The sequence below is a fragment of the Streptopelia decaocto genome (genome assembly GCF_964273445.1).
Source record: "Streptopelia decaocto genome assembly, chromosome: 1".
Classification (NCBI taxonomy): domain Eukaryota; kingdom Metazoa; phylum Chordata; class Aves; order Columbiformes; family Columbidae; genus Streptopelia; species Streptopelia decaocto.
In genome coordinates this window covers 167,386,659-167,408,225 of record NC_138663.1, presented here as the reverse complement: position 1 = coordinate 167,408,225, position 21,567 = coordinate 167,386,659, and the positions used below count along the sequence as shown (strand labels likewise).

The 21,567-nt window shown below is 39.6% G+C and overlaps 1 protein-coding gene across 2 annotated transcripts in view; it reads left to right on the top strand.

Annotated features, from left to right (window-relative positions):
- SLAIN1 (SLAIN motif family member 1) overlaps nucleotides 1–21,567 on the top strand; it is a gene marked incomplete at both ends in the record, with an annotated part of 51,153 nt that overhangs the window by 11,546 nt on the left and 18,040 nt on the right. The window contains 2 exons of one of the 2 annotated variants that reach the window (XM_082062258.1): nucleotides 19,389–19,538; nucleotides 21,402–21,551. In XM_082062258.1, the coding sequence (XP_081918384.1) occupies nucleotides 19,389–19,538; nucleotides 21,402–21,551 (300 nt within the window). Of the gene's footprint in view, nucleotides 1–19,388; nucleotides 19,539–21,401; nucleotides 21,552–21,567 lie in introns of those variants that run through there. The other variant, XM_082062259.1, reaches the window with a different exon arrangement.

Below are 21,567 nucleotides of genomic sequence, written 5' to 3'. Positions count from 1 at the left end.
ATGCCTTTTGTTTAAAGGTGGTTTCTCATTGTCTCCTATTTCTTCAGTCACAGCACTTCAGACCTTATTCATAATCATTTGCTTTGACACCCAAGTTAGCTCTCCAGAATGGGGACAAACAGGACAGTCAAAGTCTTTTTGTGTGTGTTTTCAAGTACTAGTAGCTGATCTGAATATTTCTGTAACAGTTAGGCACAATTTTGTGTCAGAGTCCATGGACCAGTGAAACAATTCGTCTAAACACTATAGTATGTGTCTGTTGGTCTTAACGGAGATTCGTAGGGTATTGCTTTGTGTTGCATCTGAATCACTTAGGGAAATCTTGATGATTAATCTCCCCCGGAAAGACTTTGTGTGTCTTAGTTACCAGCACCAGACATAGATCCGTTTCTGTTGTATCTGACTGGAGGTACCTTGTCCTTGGGTCTCAGGCATTTATTATGTGAATAATGTGACCCAGATTTATTCCATTTAATTTTAGGCATGTGTCTGCTATACCTAATTTAACAGCACAATTACTTTGGTCATGATTCATTTATCTTAACAAAGGTGCTAAGTGTAATTTGACATGCTTTCTGGTCTTTGAGATATCCAGATGGGTATGAAACAGGAGCTGTGCAAGAGCCTCACTTATCTAGACGAGCTGGGGCACCTCAAATGTCATTATATTCTGGTTTTAAACAACTGAATCATGCCCTTGCTGTTTAGTGCTGAAGAGTGGTCTCTTCTTCAGCCTTCAGGTATTTAAATGAAGCTGTCTAAGCATATGAGGTATGTTTAGATTAGCCAAATCCAGTGGACTTCAAGACACACGAAAGTGCACCAATCCATTTCTCCAGAGCTGATTTTGTTGGAGTCTCAGACCCAGGAGATTCCTTCTCTCTGGTCCACTACATGTGAGGCTGCTGCAAGTCCCTGTTCCCAGGTCTAGCCAATTTTAAGGCTGAGCCTTGCTGGCAGATCTCACATCCACACTCATACATGCATGCACACCCCATGTAGGACTCTTTGGTACATTCCCAGGCCTACGATCCCTCCAATGTTATACCCCAGACCTTCCCATCTGATAGCTAACCCCTCGATCCATTGTCCTTGCCATATCTGACCCCCAAATCTCTACTCCTATTGGCTGGCTAGTCTGACTTGATGTTTGTTGGCATCTCATATACATACTCATATGGGCCTCTGTTAGCTGGCCTAGACTCAAAGTCCCTCTAGTGCCAGGTCTGTAGCCCTCTAGCTGCTCGATAGCGGGTTCCCAGACCTCTTGTCCTGCTCACTTACTAGCCTGGTTTAAGTTTGCTGGAGTCTCTCACACGCGTGTATGCATTTGCACATTCACACCCTTTGTACAGAAAAATAGGAGAAAAAATCAACAAGGGGTAGAAAGAGACTGATCAGGTACAGGGCTGGCTCACACCAGTGGCCTGACCAGCAGAATTTTGGCATGTGGCTGGACCCTCTCATCCCCCTTCTCTCATTTCCCACGCATGTTCCTTACCCGTTCGTCGTGATTCCTCACTTTTTGTCCTTGTCTCCTGAATAAGCAACCTGTCACTAATTCCTACTCCCCATTGGTCTCAGTTTTGCTACATCTGTACCCAGATTTGCTATTTCTGGTACTGGTACTTTGGTCTTCTTGACCTTACATGGTGTCACAGATGGGGTTACCAAGACACTGATGAGCAGGACTCTGCTCTCCAAAAAGTCCATGATGTTCTCATTCATCTGTTTCTCATGTAACCCCCCCGCTCAGTACCCCGTGAGACCTGGCCGTCCTTTGCAGCACAGTGGGTCCCTTTTGGCAGCTTCACAGCCTGTTCCTTGTTACATTGAACAACGTCTTGTGTCTGGTCCTGCAGCTCCTCATGTTGTGTCCAGCTACCCTGATCTCTGGCCAAGCCACGTCCTGGCATACTTTCACACAAGAAGTATTTAAATTTCCATTTTAGCCAACAGAAAGACAGGGCTAGGTTTGGTTGCCTTTGAAATGTCCTCAGCAGATGTCTAAACAGCATGAGATGCCTGTATGTAGGCAGCTGAGTTGAGCTGTACTTCTCCATTGACAGTACCAGAGCTTAGGTGCAAAACTTACTTGTGGGCATCATGGAATAGTAATAAATGCCTCAAACAATCCTATGAGAAAAAGTTGATTTCTTTTTCTTCTTAAAGATATATGTGGTTTTGTGTCACATTTTTTAAAAACATTGTTTGTATTGAAATTGCATTAACCTGTTCAATGATACAGGTATTATTACACAAGTGACTTTCATATGTGACTTGTTAATTTGAAGTAATTATTTAAGAGTTTTGGAAGGAAAATTTGTAATAATTTTTTTTTAATTAATTCTGGATGTAGCTTCAGGCTATACCTTTTAAATTATTAGCAGGTTGGCATATGGCTCTCAAGGTTTTTCATGCATCATACAGCAGTATGTAGTAATTATTTTCTCTTTTCCATTTAGAATTGCTTTTTACATATGAAGAAATTCAGTAGGTGCTTTATGTTGATGCTGTCATGTTATTGAAAAGTAATCAGCACACAAGAAGATAAGTCTTGCAAGATGACTTGCACTTGTAAATTTTTAGCACGTGAACAGACTCTAAGTACCATTAACTGTTGGCCATTTTTAAAGTCACTTATAAGCCATGTAAAGATTTGTGTCAGAAATCAAAGTGAGTTGTTACGGCGAGGGGGTGTCATTTGTTTTGTCCTTCAGGAGTGGCTGATATAATGTAATTCCAATTTCATTGGGCTCAAGGTACTACTACAGTATAGGCTTAGTAAAAGAGTAGGATTGAGCATTAAGTCAAGAATTTGCATCTGACTGGTAGCATATCTCCTTTTTTTTATTACTATTTTAGAGTTACTTGGTGCTCGATGTTTTTGTGATTTTTGGCTTCAGGCAATTTTTTCTTCATAGCATGTCTTAAGTCTGTTATGGGTGCAGGGAAAGATTTTGTGGCCTATAATGTGTGGGTGTTAGCAATTTAGTCGTGTTCTTTCCTGCAAATACGGAGGACTGGGTTTAGCATCCTGACACCTTAAGGGCTTTTCTTCCTAGAAGTCCGGCATATCCCTCAAGTAGCTCTGTGAAACTCTAGCAAAACTTCTCGATGTTCTTTGTTCCTCCTTCCCAACCCATAGGAAAGGCAGGTGAGAGAGCAGTTTGTAAGCCAGCACAAAACGGGACAAGATGGAGTGATGGAGGAAATCATTGCTTTAGCCTGTTCATCTGTGGTGTCAGCAGGTTTGTTGGTGTTTTTTTTTTTTTTGTCATTTCTTCTTCATGTGTTGCAGTCATGTAGCCAATGTTAAGAGTGCCTCGTGGTTGTTTCTTAATGTCTTTTGAAATGCTGGATGTGGAATACTTCACTGTCATCACAAATGGATCTTTAGTTATAAATAAATAAATATATAACAGTTTGTAACTAGGCCCATATGTTCTTGTTGTGTTGGACTTAGTCCAAAAAAGATTTTGTTATTTTTTTGCGTATATGGGTGTTGATAAATCTGAGATAATTACTTGGAAGAAACAAAATGGGAATTATGGAGAAGTTTGAAGAAACCTCTCAAACTTTGTTGTCCAAGGACATTTCTGCTTACTGTGGACATGACAGGTTCTGATGGTGGAAACCCTTTGTCCTGCTTTTGGCTGGGATAGAGTTAATTTTCTTTCTGGTAGCTGGTGTAGTGCTGTGTTTTGGATATAGTGTGAGAAGAATGTTGATAATACACTTATGTTTTGGTTGTTGCTGGGTAGTCAAGGACTTTTCAGCTTCCCATGCTGTGGCAGGTGCACAAGAGGCTGGGAGGGAGCACAGCCAGGACAGCTGACCCTACCTGGCCAAAGGGTGTTCCTTACCATATGGTGTCATGCTCAGTATATACACTGGAAGTGGCCAGGGGACAAATGCTGCTGCTCGAGAATGAGCAGATGATTGGTATCATGAGCAGTGAGCAATTGTATTGTGCATCACTTGTTCTGTATATGATTATTACTACTGTTGTTGTTATTATTATTATAATATTATCTCTTCCTTTGCTGTCCTATTAAACTTTTCTTATCTCAACCCAAGAGTGTTTTCTCCCTTTTCAATTCTCTCCTCTTGCTATCAATTTGATTCTATCCCACTTGCTAAAGTGAGAAGCTGCACGGTCCTAGTTGCCAGTTGGGGTTAAACCATGATAGCTTAAAAGATACTGTAGAGTGCCTCTGATCTTGAAAAGCAAGATATGGGCAGAAATATATTACAGCAGTGTAATAATTGTGTGCTTCTGCAACTTGTGTGCTTTGACTCTTGTCTCTTGTGCTATTCTCATGCTTTCCCTGTTGTATGGTACTCTTGGTTAATAATGTCATAGTCTCCTCTTCTTGCAAACTCAAGGTGACTTGTTTGTGAGGAGCGATGATTGCCTCTTTATTAAATGCTTGCACCGTTCTTGCTGCAGTGTAGATACTTGTGGGAGGTACTCGCAAGGTGAAGCTTACTTAGGGAGTCTCTCTTGAGATGTCTGAAATCACCCCAGGGCAGCTTAAGTTTAGGAATGTGCTTTGGGTTAGTGACAGGAGAAAGTGGTCTTTCTCTAGGGAGTCTGAAGAGATGGGTTTCTCTAGGTGAAAAATTGTCATGGGGGTCAGGGGTTCTGCAATTACAGTAATGATAATGGTATCTGTATCAAATACGTAGATGTCATTTTACCCATGTTTCTAGAAAACTATGTGGTTAGTGCTTCTTAATTTGACTCTTGCTTGGTGTTGAACCTTAATTCTACATGAGGATATGTATTCTGAATGCTTTATTACATTTGACAGTCACTTAAGCATCTACCAGAACTTTTTGTAATCCTAAACTTCCAGGATTTTTTCCCCAGTTTGGCATTTTAGAAGCATGGAAAACCTATTTTAAAGTTTCTTTTATTTTTGAAGGTGTTTGTATCTCTGCTTTGGGTAATTGTGTTAACACTTTCTCGTAATAAGCACATAGCTGTGACACCTGCTATATTTATCCAGAAAGCCACAGGGGTCCTGGAGGGTAGTGCAGCTTTTGACCTCAATTTCAGCCTAACTTTTAGCTTTCCCAGTCTGATTCAATATAGGCAGCAGGTATATGTGTGCAAAGAAAATGGCATCTTGGAACAGGGTGTCAGAGTCAGAAGCTGTAGACACAGAAGCTCCCTTGCAAAACCCTCTTGCCAGAGGTTTAACCTGTGAATGAAAATGGTGGGCAAATACAGTTTTAGGGGAAGCGAAAATGTGTTTACGGGTGTTTCTTGAATGTAGGGGAAATTTGTGACTAAGTAGTAAGGTGAGAAAAAATGCAGTTTAGGGCTAATGTCTGAATTACTTAATCTTTTTCACATTATGATAAATGATCAAGAAAGTTATATCCAAGCAGACACATATATTTGGATTCCATCTGGCATGCAATTATTATCCTACACTGTTAAGAGAAAGTGGGAAATTGTCCTTCTACGAGTCTGTTATTTACAGAACAGGTTCCTTACCTGGTATGCTTACCTCTGTTGCAGATGGTACTGTACAAAAGTAAAAAAAGAGTTAAGCATGCAACCAGAAATTTTAAGAAATGTAATTATCTGTATTTTTCTTGCATCCACCTGCTCTCCTGAGCAGAAAAATACATCTTTGGTTTGAATTTTTGTTAGCATATCTGGTTAGCAGTACAGTACATGTCCACTTAAAGAGAACTGCCACGCATCCTGTGTGGCATGTAGGAATGAAGTTCCCTCATTAACCGGAACAAAACCCTAGTTACATTCTCTGAAATAGTAGATAAGTATTTTTTTTGTTGTTTGTTTGCTTTTCCTCTGATCCAATAATAGACTAAAGGAATAGGACATCTTCAGCAGAAAAATGTGAGAGCACCTTGTGTAGTAGCTGAGCTCTGATCTGCAAGGGGATTGAACTAATACCTGTTCTTTAAATCAAGCAGTGAAGGGTTAAATGGCCTTGCTCCTCATCCTAGAGGAATCCTCTAAGCCTGGACTTACAGAGAAAAAGGGTGAAGGTGCCCTTCATCTTCCTCTGTTTCGTGAATGGCAGCTCAGCCCCTCTTGAAATCTATATTAAAAACTCTGGTTTATTCCCTAAAATAATTATTTCAACACCTTTTTTTTTTTTTTTTAAATTGTTTGCACTGTGGTTGAATGTTTGCCCTAATTATTACATATTTTTGAAGCATTTTAGTTTATGTGATATTTTTTTTTTTTTTTTTTTTTTTTTTTCCCCTGGAACAACAGTTTTACTACTGTCTCCTCCCGTCTTTTATTCAACTCCTGAGACCAAAGCTGCAGAAATTGAGCTGGTCCAACAGAGTTCTGTGGGACCACTGTGCTTGCAATGACTCGGTCCCTGTACTGCATGCACAGGAAGATAAATACAATGGCACTGACGATACTAGACCTACCCGGACAAAGACACAAAGACTGAAGACATCACAAAGCAGCTGTTGTTCTTTTTAGGGTTGAAAACAGCATTTCCAAGAGTGGGTACACTGCTATCATTGGGGTTTTAAAAATGCTTTTAGCAGTCTAATGTACAGTTGCAAGAAATTATGGAGATTTATTTCTGGACGAAAAAGCCCATAATACATTAACTAGTTTTGAAAATAGGCCTCAGACTGAAGTTAAGAAAATACGCAAGAGCTCTACTCTTTTGCTATGTAGAAAGCGGTTGGCTGACAAGATAAAAGCCTCTCACATTCTTAGTAGCCTTGAAGGGTACACTTGTATTCAGAGCATATACAGGCACACAGAAGACATCATCCTTCCTGACTGTGTTATCAAAACAGACATAGACTGTAAAAGTTGATCCTGTCACTTGGATCCAACTTGAATGAATGTCATGATCCAACTCATATTTCAGCTTTCAGGTCACATCTTCTCTAGCTACTATATATGTCTCTGTTTCTGTGTGTTAAACATGCTATAAGTGCTTTCAAGGTAAGATTCATACTACTTTGTTAAAGCCATCTTAAACTTCAGGCTTGAAATCAAGGACTAGTTGAAAAACAGAGACATTTCCAGGGCATGAGACATGTCTTCCTCCAGTGACAAGGAGAGACAGAGAGGAGCATAGTCGGTTTGATAGGACTGGATGTCAAGTTTGAACCTTGAAAATTAGTTGAGGTGAATAGAGACCACAGAGTTCATTAAAGATGGAGGAGCTGCTGCATTTTGCAAAACAGTCTTCCTCCACTTCTCCTCTCCTTTGTGACTAAAATTCAGATTAGCTTCCTTACCATAGCTTTTGTAAGAATTTTTCGTCATCCAACAAAAGGAATTTCCAGCCTTTACTTATGTTGTTAAACTGGAATTAATTCTGTTAAAAGCAGGGCTTCCAGCACTGTAAAATTAACCTGAGGCAAGAATGAGGTGGAGTGTCTTCAGTCATATGGTAGGATGATAGATAACTAAATAAATAGTATTAAAAATGGTGTTACGATAACCTTTTGTAATTATATCCCACGTACTAGATAGAAGTAATAGAAAAAATAGAGTAGTAGAAATATAGTAGGTTTTGGATAAACATGTTTTTTTCTCCTATTGAAACCACTGGAAGTCTTTAACTTTCTTGTGGTTTGTGCAGTGTCCTTATGTTAGCTCCTTAAGGTATTTCACCTACTAATAGTATACTTTTTGGGATGAACATCAAATAACTTTGAGAGGAGTCTTCAGCTTTATATTTAAGGTTAAAAATATAAGCTGAGATTCAGTATTTATTTGTTCCCATATGACTGAAAATACAGTAAGTTCATGCTCTTGGTTGGACTGGCAGCAATAAGTACAAACTGTTTAAAACTCTGAAACTTGATTCCTCATAGTCAGAGGCTTTGCTTGAAGAAGACTTTGCAAGACTTGCTTTGACACCACAGGTTTCTTCTGACACACATTACAGAACTAAACGTCATATTCTTGCCATTGTACAAGTGTCAGGAAGGTCAGGTCTGTGCTGGAGACCTGAATGTAGCATAGTTTTGTTCATGAAAAATGTGAAAAGATGTGAATCCATGTCCTGCTTTGGCAGAAGTCCCTGGTATATACATATTTCCTTATATTGATAGAACTTATTTAGTTCTTGGCAGTGCTTTCAGGGTGTTGACATACAGAACAACTTTCCTCAGTGGTGTAAGAGTCATTACAGGTCCTACTGTATCATATTCACAAAATATCCCTGCACCAATGGGTTTACTTGGTCTTTATTAAGTAATTAAAATAATCAGGTATATGTGTGGAATAGACTGGTTTGGGGAAACAAATAAGAGAGATGCCCAAGAAAATTATTCTAAGAGTAGTTCAAGATGTAATCTGACACAGAACTGTCCAAAATGAATTTGTTTACCAGCTTTTTCTGCAACTGAAAAAGATTGTCACTGTGCATTTGTGACTTGTACAAGGGTGGATGCATCCCCTGTGTGAACTGTGGACATGAAACTGCTTCTTCTACCTCTTGGATGCTGAGGCAAACTCCACACATAACAGTGGCCCCAGGGGACAGAGCTGTGTGGCTGGGGAAGAGGACGACCTGTAACAAGAGTCACATACCCAGTATGTGTACCAGATGGATTAGTAACTTGAAAGCCTGCTCCTGAATAATAGATAACCCCATCCAAAAGAGTGGTAGGCCAGATTTCCCTTAAGTCAACTTTACCACCAGATACTTTTTAGGATGATGAAGTGCACAGATTTATGATCATGGACCCATATTACAAGCAAACCACCCCCTGCAACATGCATTATTAAGGTTATATAATGTTACTAGGTTTCTCTCTTGATTAATCCAGGATCTTGGGTAGCAAGGGTGGTGAGTTAGAAGGCTCAGCATTCCCCAAGGGACATGCTTGGGGAAGGTTTATAGAGCTGCAGCTCCCCAGCTCCTTTCTGTGAAGTGAATTGCAGAGTTTCTCAAAATAGGATCTCAGGTAACTACTCTCTGTCTCAAAGTGGAATAACCAATCCTTGTGATTTTGTATTGAGGCAGCAAGTGCTGCTTCTATGGCACAAGGAATTTCTGCCTTCCCTCCTGGTTAAGGTACTTTAATTAGCATTTTTTGTTGAATATCTTGATTAGATTATGGGCCTGGCTTTAGATTCAAAACTTCCTTTACTTCTTTATAGCAGACCTGAAACTTAGTGATATAATAACACATTTTATACAGAAATAGGAAATATTAACTCTGTATATTCTGGTCAGTAATCTATAGATGTATACAACCTTTGCACAGGAACAACATGTAAAATAAAAACCCTGCAAACAACCTGATTTCAGGTGTGGTTGCCAAGACTGCACTTGGCTCTTCTGTGTGAGCATGTATCGTTGATCCCATTACAGTTAAAACCACCTCTCTAAGAGGTGATGACAGTATGGTTGTTTTGAGTCAGAGAAAACAGACTTAGGTGCTCCTGTTTTTGAATAGAACACAGAACTGTGGTGTTAATAATCTAGCAGAGTAGCTGTCAAACTGCTGGTCACCAACACTTTACTGTGTGAGAGCTGCATCCCAGGCAAGCATCTCTGATGAGGATGCTGCAAGCATTGGATTATGGAGGCTGTGGAGGTGACTCCTGCAGCTGCATACACTTGCTGCTGCTTATCTACAGACGTTTCCTTGACTTCTTTGGACCTAGAGAGAATATGGCCTGCTGCGCTGCAGAGCAAATATGTCCTCTGAATTGAAACAGTGTGAGTTACCAGGCAGACAGAGGTTGTCAGAGCTCTGCAAGCAGCGAGCAGTGAAGAATTGTCCTGAGATGCACTATAGGCACAATATTTTTCAGACCTGGGAGATGCTTCAGACCTGAGAGCCAGCGTTTAACAAAAAAGACAAAAAGACGTGTTGCAGTTAAAAATTTAGTTCCTTGTGCTATTTTTGGATTACTGGGACAAATCGAGTGTTTAAACCAGCATTGTATGATTGCAAAACATGCTTTCCTCAGTACTCTTTACAATTTTGCTGTATTGTACTGTCACTGAAATATAAACAAAGCAGTTCTCAAAGGTAGTAGATTCAAGAGGGAAAATAAGGTTGGGATGAGTTTCACAATCCTTGTGCACTGAGTATGAGCTTTCTGATTTTGCTCACGGTGTCGTTACAGAATATGAATGTCTCTTTCTTAATGGTAATGTTAGAGTGCATGTAATCAGTGGTAGACTTGTGATTTATAAAGGAAGATGCAAACTATGTCACAGACGGTGCCAATCGAAATGTTTTCCCTATGGATTAGCAGGCAGGGTTAAGCAGGTAGTGAGTAAAATGTGATTCACACTGATGACGATGCTCAAACAGCGTTACAGTGGTATGTGTATGCTGATTTCTGACACAGCCCTGCTTATGTCTAATGCTTTTCCGTGCTGTAGGCTGCAATAGCAATGTCTGTGTGAGGAGAGCTGTTTCACGTTAGAGGAGTTGAGCCACTGCTCATAAATTAGTATGGTGTGGAGCTTTCTGCAAGGTTATTTGAACTGTCTGAGACCAGATGAGTTACACCTGCTGGTTTGGGTGCAGTGAGCTGCTAGTGAAGCTATGCTGATTGTGGAAATGATGTTATTTACTTCTCATGGTCCTACCTTTCTCTAGGTAGGTGCACCACCTTCCTTAGACCTTGCTCAGGGCTCTTACACACTCTGCTGTATGGTATAAACCTAGAAGTCTCTTGTGGATCCACTAAATTTGAGATAAGGTGGTCTTAGGTTGCCATGGTTGTCTTCCTCTCATCCCTTCGCATGGGAATGTAGCCTGCTTTCTCTTTGGCAGGAAAGTATGTCCTGTCCTAACGTCATTTGTGCCTACATGAATTGCTGATGGCTTCCTTGCCCACCTTAGTCAGAACCTGCTGGGCGAGCTTAACCAGAGACCTAGCAAGCTACACTCAGAGCAGGCTGAGGTAGGAGGCCTGTCCAGCTGGCATGGTGGTAAGAGCTGGACTAAGGTATTTCTGGAGGAAAACTGTCTGCACATCATGGTGATAGCTCTTTCTTTCCCCTCTGAGTTACGTTGTAAGGTGGTTACCATTTGTTCCTTTTTTTTTTTTTTTGTTGATAATTATTAAAATTTTATGGAAGTGCTGTTGTTTTGCTCTGTGCTATATATGTGAGTAAGGAATCAGTACCAGACATTGAGTTCACGTCACCTGCCTTCAGACACATCAAGGAGGCTGTTCTCTGACAAGTGTTTCTCTTGAAGGCAATGTTGGCTTCAGCAGCCTCACCTTCCTGCTGTGTTCTGCTTCTCATTCTCTCCTTTATATGCCCTAGTACAATTGGGCTCCATCCTCTCAATAAAGGAAATTGAGGAACTCTTCCTTGTTTAAAAAAATAAATTAACAAAAAGGTCTTTTTAATACAGATAGGATAACTGGACTGATTCAGCGTGAAGTCTTGCAAGGACAGTTGTGCTTGCTGGTACAGTGTAATGATACAGCCGAGAGGATGGAATGGGGAGGATTGGCATAAAACCTTAGTCTGTAGGAAGGCAGCAAAAGTTCTTCTTTCAACTGGAGCTGATGCTGAGAAAGATGTTCAACATCAAAAAAAGATGTTTCACTAGGATGGATGCAAGCATTTCAGTGCTCTAGCGCTGCGAAAGAGTTGTCTTTTTCAATTGCTGAGAAAAAAGGGAAAACAATGCAGTCTCTGAAATCTGTTTTTAAGCTCTGTTTATTGTTCCCTGTAGTGAATGTTGTCAGAATGAATTTTGTTTGAATACAGGCAGAGATCTGTATCCCAGCCAGTCACTCTGGACTGTGTTTGTAGGCGGCACAGACAAACAAGCACAGCTCGTGGCCTTTTAAAGTGGAGGTGGGGTGAATCGTGCCCTGTCCTTTCCCTTTGGAGCATGTTGCATCCCATGGTGACTAGGTCAACCATCAATGTCTATACATAAGAACATCTTTGTGTCTGTGACATAGGTTCCTGCATCCAAACGTGCCATAAATAGATACTGGAAGATAGTGAGAATACAGGGAAATAGCATCCATACCAGCCCCAACACTCTCCCAGATGTTTTTCAAGTTCACGGACTGACCAAACCAGATGCGAGCTCTGATTTAGATGCGATTTATTAACCTCTGGTGGATTCCTCTTCTGTGAATTTGTGCAGTCTTCCCATGTAAAGTTTTGCATTCGCAGTACCCTTTGGTAAGAATTCCTTCTTTTGACAGGCTCTCAATTCCTTGTTTGAAGGCTCCTAAAATTATGTAGGGTAAACACTCTCCTTAATGAATGAAATGCTAATAGTTTGGCTGAAGAATCTGAGGCTATATATTTTGTTTCAGGTTACCTTATATATTAAAATACGAGAATGAGTCTTCTGCTTCAAACTAGCTGAAATGTGAGAGCGTATATGCTCATGAGTTCTGGTTAAGAATCCACCAAATGGAATGGAAATGCATCAGACTGACAGTTTGTATAAAATGGTACTTGCTGAGTGTGGAAGCTGGGAGGACAACAGACATTTGGGCCCTAGGTCAAGCCTAGGGCTTAATACTTTAGCATAATATTTGGCCAGTTTCTCAAGAACGGGAAGCTGGGAAGGCAAGTTTGGCTATTACTTGTGCTCTGAAAATTTGCTTTTGGACCTCTGCATGCAGGGAGAGTTTTGCACACAGAAATAAAATGAATGCTGAGACAATTACGTTTTTCACAAAGCCTCTATGCTTGTCTCTTTATATAGTGGGCTGGTAAAACGTTTGCCTTAAATAAGAGGCAAGTTAAACAAAACAAAACAAACCTGAACAAAAACAAAACCACGATAAACCCCAGCGAAAACAACCCTCCAAAGCATGTAGCTAATGTGCAGTGTAGTTTTTCACTGAAGTTTTTTTGGAGGTAACTCATACCTCAGTTCCATTTCATTCCTAGTCTTTTGAATACTTTGATGTCATAAAATCATTTTTATGGCTCAGTTGGATCAGGACATACTGATTAGAGTCTCTGTCACACTGCATTTGCAAAGCAGTGTTGTCATTTTTCCAGTATATAGTGTGTCCAAAGACAATTGTAAGGCCTCCCTTTCACTGAATTATTAATACATTGAAATAGAGTAATTGTGCATTTATCTTGAAAAATATATAAATCTTCCCTGCTCACACTCATAGGTAGTCATTGGCACAACTGGAATTTGTCAAAGTGCGTCATTCCTGAATCTTACTTAGATTTACATTTTTGTCACCAGTTGCAGTATTCCAGCCACCAGTGCTGATTGCACTGCTTTGCTATGCTAGCTGGAAGTCCTAGAAACTACTGCAATTTCAATAGGCTTTATGATTGTACCTTTAAAAGGTTTGCAGTTTTTTCTGGAGCAGCTCTTGAGGTATATGAATTGTTGCAGTTCTATGCACCAAGCAGTAGTATACCAACACATACCAACTGAACTGCTTTCTCACTCCTCACTGATATTAGATCCTTTAATGTCATTTTTCAAAAAGGACTTGCTTTATGTGAATGAATTGGGAAACTTTTTCAGGTACCCCCAGTTCTCACATATTCTTAAAACTGGAGTTCTCACATACTGTTAAAACTAAGATTATATTAAAGTTTTTCCAGGCCTATAGGAAAGTGGACAATCTCCCTGGGCAGCCTGTTCCAGTGCTCTGATACCCTCACTGAGAAGCTTCTTCTCAAATTTAAGTGGAACCTCTTGTGTTCCAGTTTGAACCCATTACCCCTTGTCCTATCATTGGTTGTCACTGAGAAGAGCCTGGCTCCATCCTCCTGACACTCACCCTTTATATATTTGTAAATATTAATAAGGTCACCCCTCAGACCTGTATTTACTGACTATTGAAAGGAGTCCCCTTGTACAGTCTAAGGGGTTGTTTCTCTCCGTCACCATTGCAGATGGGGATGAAGGGATACTTTGCCTCTGTTGACCAAGAAATCAAGGGACAGAAACAGCAAACAAACCCCAAGAGCATTTTGTGAGCTATATGTGGCAGTGCAGGGAAATAATTTCAGGCAACGGCAGATTGAATGTGACTGAAAATGCACATTAAACATATGAAGTGTGGCTCTGTGCAGATTGCTAAGTTTCTTCCACTAGCTGGATGGCTGAGGTGGCTACAGGTAGGAAACCATACATGCTGGAAGAAGCTCTTGAGATGACCACAGTTCATGTTTGTGGGACGAGGAGTCTGCTGCTTGAAAAGTTGGGACGTTCACTGCACAAGAGCGTTGAGCAAGATGGGAGTATGTACATGCCCTACACTAACTTGCAGTTTTACAGGTACAACTTAGTACTCTTATTCACAGTTACTAGAGCTGAAAATATTTCTGTCTTGGGCTCGGAACTTGTAGTCTTGTAACTAATAAAACTGCAATTTTTTCAAAAAAGTAAGTTTTTTAGGACTTGTAATTGCAAAGGAAAGCTTTGAAGCAGTGGGCTCAAGTAAACCCTGGAAGAAGTCACAGACCTCTTCAGAGCACAGAAGCTGAATGCCTCACTCCATGAAGCAGACCTTAGGATTTTATGTACCTCCAAGGTCCATGTGCTTGGGAGCTACTGAGGCACTTAAAGGCAGTGTCTACTTAAGCTTTACTTTTAAAACTTAGCTGCCTGAAAACCTGCTCCTATGTGGTGGCACCACAGCATTGGTTGCAGTTGGGTATCTAACACCTCTCTTCTACCAGGTTAAATACCTGTCTTTGAGAGGGAGATATCAGATATGCACCACTGAGGTGATATGTCTTAGCTAGTTTAGACATTCTTATCTACAGTAAGGAGAGGGTATTGAATTTCCTTCTTGCACTCTTGAATTTCCCCAGTGATTAACAAAATAATTCCGTTTGTTATGCAGGACTCTGCATTTCACTCCCGAGAGAGATATTTTGCTTTTAAGCCTGGCTGCTGTGCAACTGTGTGTATGCAGAATGCACCAGGGAAGTGGTTTGGGTTTCCTGCTCTGAGGAAAGTATGTCAGCAGGAAAAAACTATGGGTTCAAAACTTGCGGTTGGATTGACAGCACTGTAAATATTCCTCCAGTTACTGACTCAAAAGAGTGTTTTTGTTCAGGCTATGTCATTAGTACCCATATTCAAGTATCTGCATATGTGCAATTTATTTTTAGCTTAAGCTTAAGAAGTATTTTTGAGTCTAGCCTGAAGGCCTATATATAAGTTAATGGAGTGGATAAGCAATGTAGATAGCACCTCAGATATAATTTAGTGTGGTTAGTACAACACAGTTATTTATGACTTTAGTGTTTCTGTCTTTAAAACAAATAAATATTTTTAATTTGTTTTGCTTAGACTGTGAAAATAATTTACTGTGTTAGAGAAATACCAAACTGGACTCACCAATTTTCATAATGGAGGTATTAAAATCAAAGGTATTTAAAATGTACACGTTCTTCTCTTGGTTTCTTGGAAACCCTGATATCCTGAGCTAATGCAATGCCCTACATATATGATTCATCAAGTACAGGACTTGTACTTGATCTGTCCCTGTATTAAATCAGTGTAGCCTTACAAACTTGAAACAACACAATGAGAATCTGTGCTGGTTTTACCTCATGTCCCAGCTTATGACTGTTCCCATTAATTTGAATAGCAAATGTCATCTTCACTTTCAAAAACGTGCTTCTGTATATGTTTAGAAATTGTATACCTTATGTAGCTTAAATGAAAAATTGCTTTTACTTAAGGAATTGCTTTAGATATGGTACAGCATGCTCTGGTTTTGCAGAGTGCTCCATTCCTTTTGAGCCATGCAATACTGTAGATGTTTATTTGTTAAGGTTTTTGTGTTAAATTTTCCATCGGTCCTTATCAAATGCTGTTTTTTCACACGAGTCAGTATGAAGAATATTTGTGTTTATGTAGCTGCTCGTATTTTTCTGTGAGTTACTATTCTCGTCTATTTTAGCATTTTGATATCTCCAGGGAAGTTATAAAATTAAAGTCTTAATTGGGTTTTAAACCTTCAGTTGTGTTAGTAAACACTTCAAAGTTATGAACAGGCTCTCTTGTTGCTAATTTTGTTTTTTGAAAGGAAAGGTTTTGTTTGGTTGATTATGTAGTAATTTTGACAAGTCCTGTTTTAAAATATTACAGCATACGTTGTGCAACACAGTAAATTATCATCAATCTAGTTACTAAGAATTGGTCAAAACCAAATAAATCATACCCCCAAAATTGGGCACTTCAAATCTAACTGTAGTCTTTGATGAGTGGGATGATTTGTGTTTATCGTATTAGAGAATATTAGTTCCTTTGGTGTGAAAGGCCTACTGTATTATGCTTCAAAGAGTCAGATTATTATTGCGTTTAACTATTTGCCATCAGTCAATGGATTTTTTGGCTTATTTTTTCTTCATGGTTCTTTACATGCCCCTACTTTCCATTCTAAGGCTGATAATTTTTCTTGCTTCAGTTCATCTTCAGTGTGAAGTACTGAGAGCAAGATTATTCATATTTCTATTCAACTGCATGGGTTAGAAACTTCCCTTATTTTTAAAAGGTTACCTGAGTTTCTCATTTCATCTATGGGCAACTAGAGTTGGGGCTTTAAGAAGAAGCTACAAATATTGTCATATTCAGAGCTTGAGAGCTGGACTTTTAAACTTAAAGGTTTTAACGACATTGTCTTATTCTCTGGAAACAACCTACTGGGAAGAGGTATCAACAAGCAAATCTGTGCACACTGTGGTGCTAACCAGGGCAGTCTCTAGTCAGTGTGGGGCAAAATAACTTACAGAGTTACTACCCATTGCGCAATTTGGGGATTTTATAAATTTTACATTAATTCATGTATTTCCCAAGATGTTTGTAGCACTTGCTTCCTAATACCTTTTTATGGTTTTGGCATTAACACAAGACATTAATAAGTCTAATTTTGCCGTCTTTGTTAATACCATAGAAGTACTCAATAGGTACTTTGATATTTCCATTTGAAATGTAATGACATTTTTTTATATGTGATCCTGAACAGTGGAGTTAATCAAATGCATTAAAACTGTCAATCCTTTGCTGAAGCTTAAACACTATGAAGTTTTATTTTAGGCACAGTGGCAAATGTGCTAGAATTAAGGATAATTTTAGATTAGTAGTTCTAGAGATTTAGTATATAGCGAGATGAGTGTAAACAGTGTTTCTTGGCTTCTTCCTCCATCTTGCCTTGAGAATACATAGTATTTGAAAGTGGGGTTTGGAATCTGGTTTGCCATAAATACTAATTATATTCTTTGTGTGGGTTCTTGCTTTCATAGCCGTGATAACTGTTGCTTTGTGCTTTGTGGGCCAGCTCACAGTGCTTATTGTGAAGGGTAATGAATGATGTTTATTTGTGCTGTACGGTTGATCACATCTGGGGGTGAGAACATTCTGGCAGCTAATTGGCCTGGCAAATGAGCAGGCAGCTACAAAACAGGATCTTGTGTTAGGCAGAAAAATAAAATCACAAGGAACTGTCATCCTTTGCTCCTTCTGATGGTTTCTAGTGGAAATAACAAACATAAGCTGTGGATGTGATATTGAGATCTGCTCTATCATGTATATTTATTTCAGTGAATGCCCCCAATGAATTTGTAGTTATTAACTTTTCGTGAGTTAATTAATCCCCAGTGATCTGTGTTAATTACTAGTTTGTAGAGTTTTGTCCATCTGCATTTGCTCGCCTTTTTTTTCCTGGGACACTTGCATACTTGGCTTTTGAACTGATCGCGTTGGTAAATGTTAAAGACAAATAGCCCTGCCTGGAGGTCGCTGTCATGTCACTTGACATCAAGCAATTTCCTAGAAGTGGTACTGATGCTGCTCCTAGGTCAGATCTCAAGACCTTTCGGTTTCTTTATCCTTTAAGGAACTAGAATCATTAAAAATTAGGGAATTGCAATAATTCTATAATGAGGGGACAACAAAGAGCATCATTTGCATTTTTATATCTTACTGTTGTGTGGTTTAGAATCATAGAATCATTTGGGTTGGATTGGACCTTCAAAGGTCATGTAGTCCAACCCCCTGCAATGAGCAGGGACATCTTCAACTAGATCAGGTTGCTCAGAGCCCCGTCCAGCCTGGCCTGGAATGTCTCCAAGGATGGGGCATCTACCACTTCTCTTGGCAACTTATTTAGCTCCATCCCACAGGTAGTCCCTTCCCTGGCAAATTGTTTTGTGCTGCAACCAGCAATTGCCTTTACTTCTAGTGGGAAAGGTAGAAAAGGCTGCTTATTCCTTACAAACCTGGGACTACCTTTGGTTGGGTCAAAGCAAAAAAAATGAGGGGAAGTAGCATCTTTTGGAGTGACAACGAGCAGATTACGCCAAAAGGTGGAGGGATGTTGGGCCCTTCTAGTTTTTAAAACCAGATTGTGGCACCTGATGGCACAAAGTACATCTGCTAAACATCAAGGTTACGCCATTGATTTGTAAGCTAGTTATAGGTATGTTCCTACCACAGATAAACAGGCAATAGTATAATTTGGTTTTCATCTGTACAGAGTTGGGTTATATCTGGATGGGTTCTCTGAAATTTACAGTTTTAAAATTTTGCCTTTTCCTTCTACTTAAAGCAACTTTACCTTCATTTTTTTTTTTTTTTCTGAATATCATTTGGATTTTGTTTCTTTTTCCTTTTGAACACATGTTAAAAAATAAGCAAACTGAAGGACAGTTGCATTCATATTTTACTGGATGAGCTAAGAAAATGTAAATTAAATAAGCCTTTAGCTTTTTTGCCTACTCTGAGCTCTCTGTGATGTTACTGAGCAGACCAGATGCCTAGCAAGTTTATTGTAAGCAATATGTAGCCAAAGAGGTACCCCATTCTATTGTTTGCTTGATCCTCTAAAAACAGTGAAAAAAAAAAATCATGCTTATGTAATTGGGAATTTGATGCTGTAAAAAGAGAAGGAAAATATGGTAGCTTAAAAGCTTGCTCTGGGATTACAGTTGTTTTTAGCACTTGATGGTTAAGAGCCTTTTACTGCTGTGTCTCTGAACTCCCATAACTGATAGTTTAACTGCTAATTCAATTGTGTGGTGATTGATTGCCATGAACAATTCCTTGAAGAGCACTGCAAATTTAATCTGTGTTACTTCATTAGCTGTAGTGGTTTTTACTTCTTCTGTTACTTTGTGTGTTGGCGCACAGTGATGTATGTGATAAATATATACCAAAATGATGTGTACATAGAAAACAGTAAACAAGGCATACTTGCTAGAAAGCTTTTTGGAGCACACTTCTAGATGTAGAAGGCTATGCTGATCCGTTGTTTTGCTCCTGAGCTTTGACCATTATTTTCCTTTTGCCATAAGTAAAAAGTGTATAATGAACACATTAAGATGAGATTATTTTTCTCTGTAACAGCACCATTCTATTTATAACTGTAAATCTTTTTTTTCTCCCTCCTCCCTTTGCATCTGTAACAGCCAGCCGGTGGCGGAACCTCTTCTCTACGCCTGTCTCCTTGGCTTTTCCCTATAGTCCTGTTGCAAGACTCACCCCATATACCAATGGCTTTAATAGTCCCAGCTTCTCTAAAACCTCCAGTAAAGCAATACTAACACCTGAACGGACAGGTAATGCTTATCTTTTTATTGATTTACGGTGCTTACAAAAATGCTTAATTTAGTCTAATCTTGCTAGCATGTAACAGCAATAGACTGGTTGGATGATTGTATAGACTCTTATCTCAGAGGGAGATGTTTTTAAATGACCTAAAATTTGGCAATTAACTGCTAGTGTTTCTGTTGAACACAGCATGTTATAGGAAAGTGATGCAAGTAAACAGAGCCTATTTCTAAATAAGGGTTTAACTGAGAGTACAGTTGTGACTGTGTCAGCTGAAGGAGTCTCCAGCTTTGCCTGCCTTTTACTGTTCATTTCTGCCCCACCGTGACCCTTTTCTACGTCTATAGAAACCTTTGTGCAACTGTGTAATGAAGTTGCAGGGAGAATTTCTCTATAATAAAAACAGCCATCAGAATCACAGATGTTTTCAAGCTGGCACTGCTGCTACTACCCAAGGTTCCAAGATTTATTTTTCATTTGCTGCTGATTTTCAGGGGACACAGGAGTTTTAGGAAAAGACAAACTTTCTATGGGCTGTGAATTGCGAAGAGTTTTATTTTTCCTTCTTTGCTACAGGTATCAGGAGTCGATTTATATCTGTGACTTCTCTTAAGCTGAAGTGGAGAAAATAATCTGGGGAAGAGGCATTAACATTTTATTGCTGTCGGGACCAGGTGTGGTCTAAGGAATTTAGCCCCAGTGTCACACTGATCTGTGCGCAATTTTCTTCACAGTGCATGAAATCAGTGCAGGGATATGGGCACTGTGGGTGGGATACAGCTCCAGACTGAATACCTGGTGGAGGTGTCTGTGTGAGTGAGATGCCTAAGTGCCTCTATTCAGTGGGATGTAGTTTAGTTCCTAAATGAAGGGATCTCAAGCTATTTGAGATGCCCTCACGTATCTTGCCTAGCTTCGCACTGCTGTTGCAGGAGAGCAGAGCTGTTGCTACCTTTGCAAAACCTCAAGGACCATTGTAACTTGCAAATTTAAAAAAGCAAACATTTACTCCTTACAGTCCTTCCAAAGAAAAGTAATCCCCTGTGTGTTGTTTTCTGTTGGAGATATTATTAGAGCACAGCTGAATTTGGGATGAATTTTAGGTGGCTGCTTTGAGCAGTGCTTGAGGATGCAAACACATCTGTGATACAAGCAGAGCTGATGAGCCCTTGTCACAGCTGTTCTTGCCCTGTAGGCTCTGGGCCTGCAGTGGTCCAGAGGATATTAGAAAGTGATTTACTGTTTTATTTGAATAATTTTTCTTTGAAGTTGGGCAACCATAAGCTCATGTAACTAATTGCGATTTGGTTTATACTTTTAATGTCATGGAGGAAAACAGAGAATCCAGAGCCCTCTCCAAAAGGTAGCTCTGTGAAGGAGGCAATGCTTGCTCTGTTGTTGCATAAGGTTCAATCTTAATTATTATTGTCATTGATTTATCTGATTATTATACCCAAAATACTTGTAAAATTTAGGTAAGTGGCTCTGATATGGAATCTGATTACTGAGCAGAAGCTGGTGGCACAAACACACTTGCTTTTCAGAACAGAATAGTGAGAACCGCAGTCCCGTGGGAAGGATTGTGTATTTAAGACTAAGCTAATCTGAGCTGTATCACGATTGTATTGGGTAAATTATTCATTGTCTATGCTATGTGATGTTATTTTGGGAACAAGCAGAGGAATTAATGATCCATTACCACCCTTGAGTATCAAACCCTTTGGTGTTTATTAGTGGATTGCTAATTTTCTGGGAGTTTTTATCCATTATACAGGAAATATTTTAATATACTGTAAAATGAAGGGCAGATAGTTGTGAATGAAAGATGGCCAGATGTATTCACAGACTAAAGGTTATGTTTTCTTCCATAGGTTACATTTCCAGGAGTTCCCCTTTGAGCCCACAGTCATCAATAGACAGTGAACTGAGCACCTCGGAGCTGGAGGATGACTCCATCTCTATGGGATACAAGCTGCAGGACCTCACCGATGTACAAATCATGGCTCGTCTACAGGAGGAGAGTAGGTGGCTTTTTTT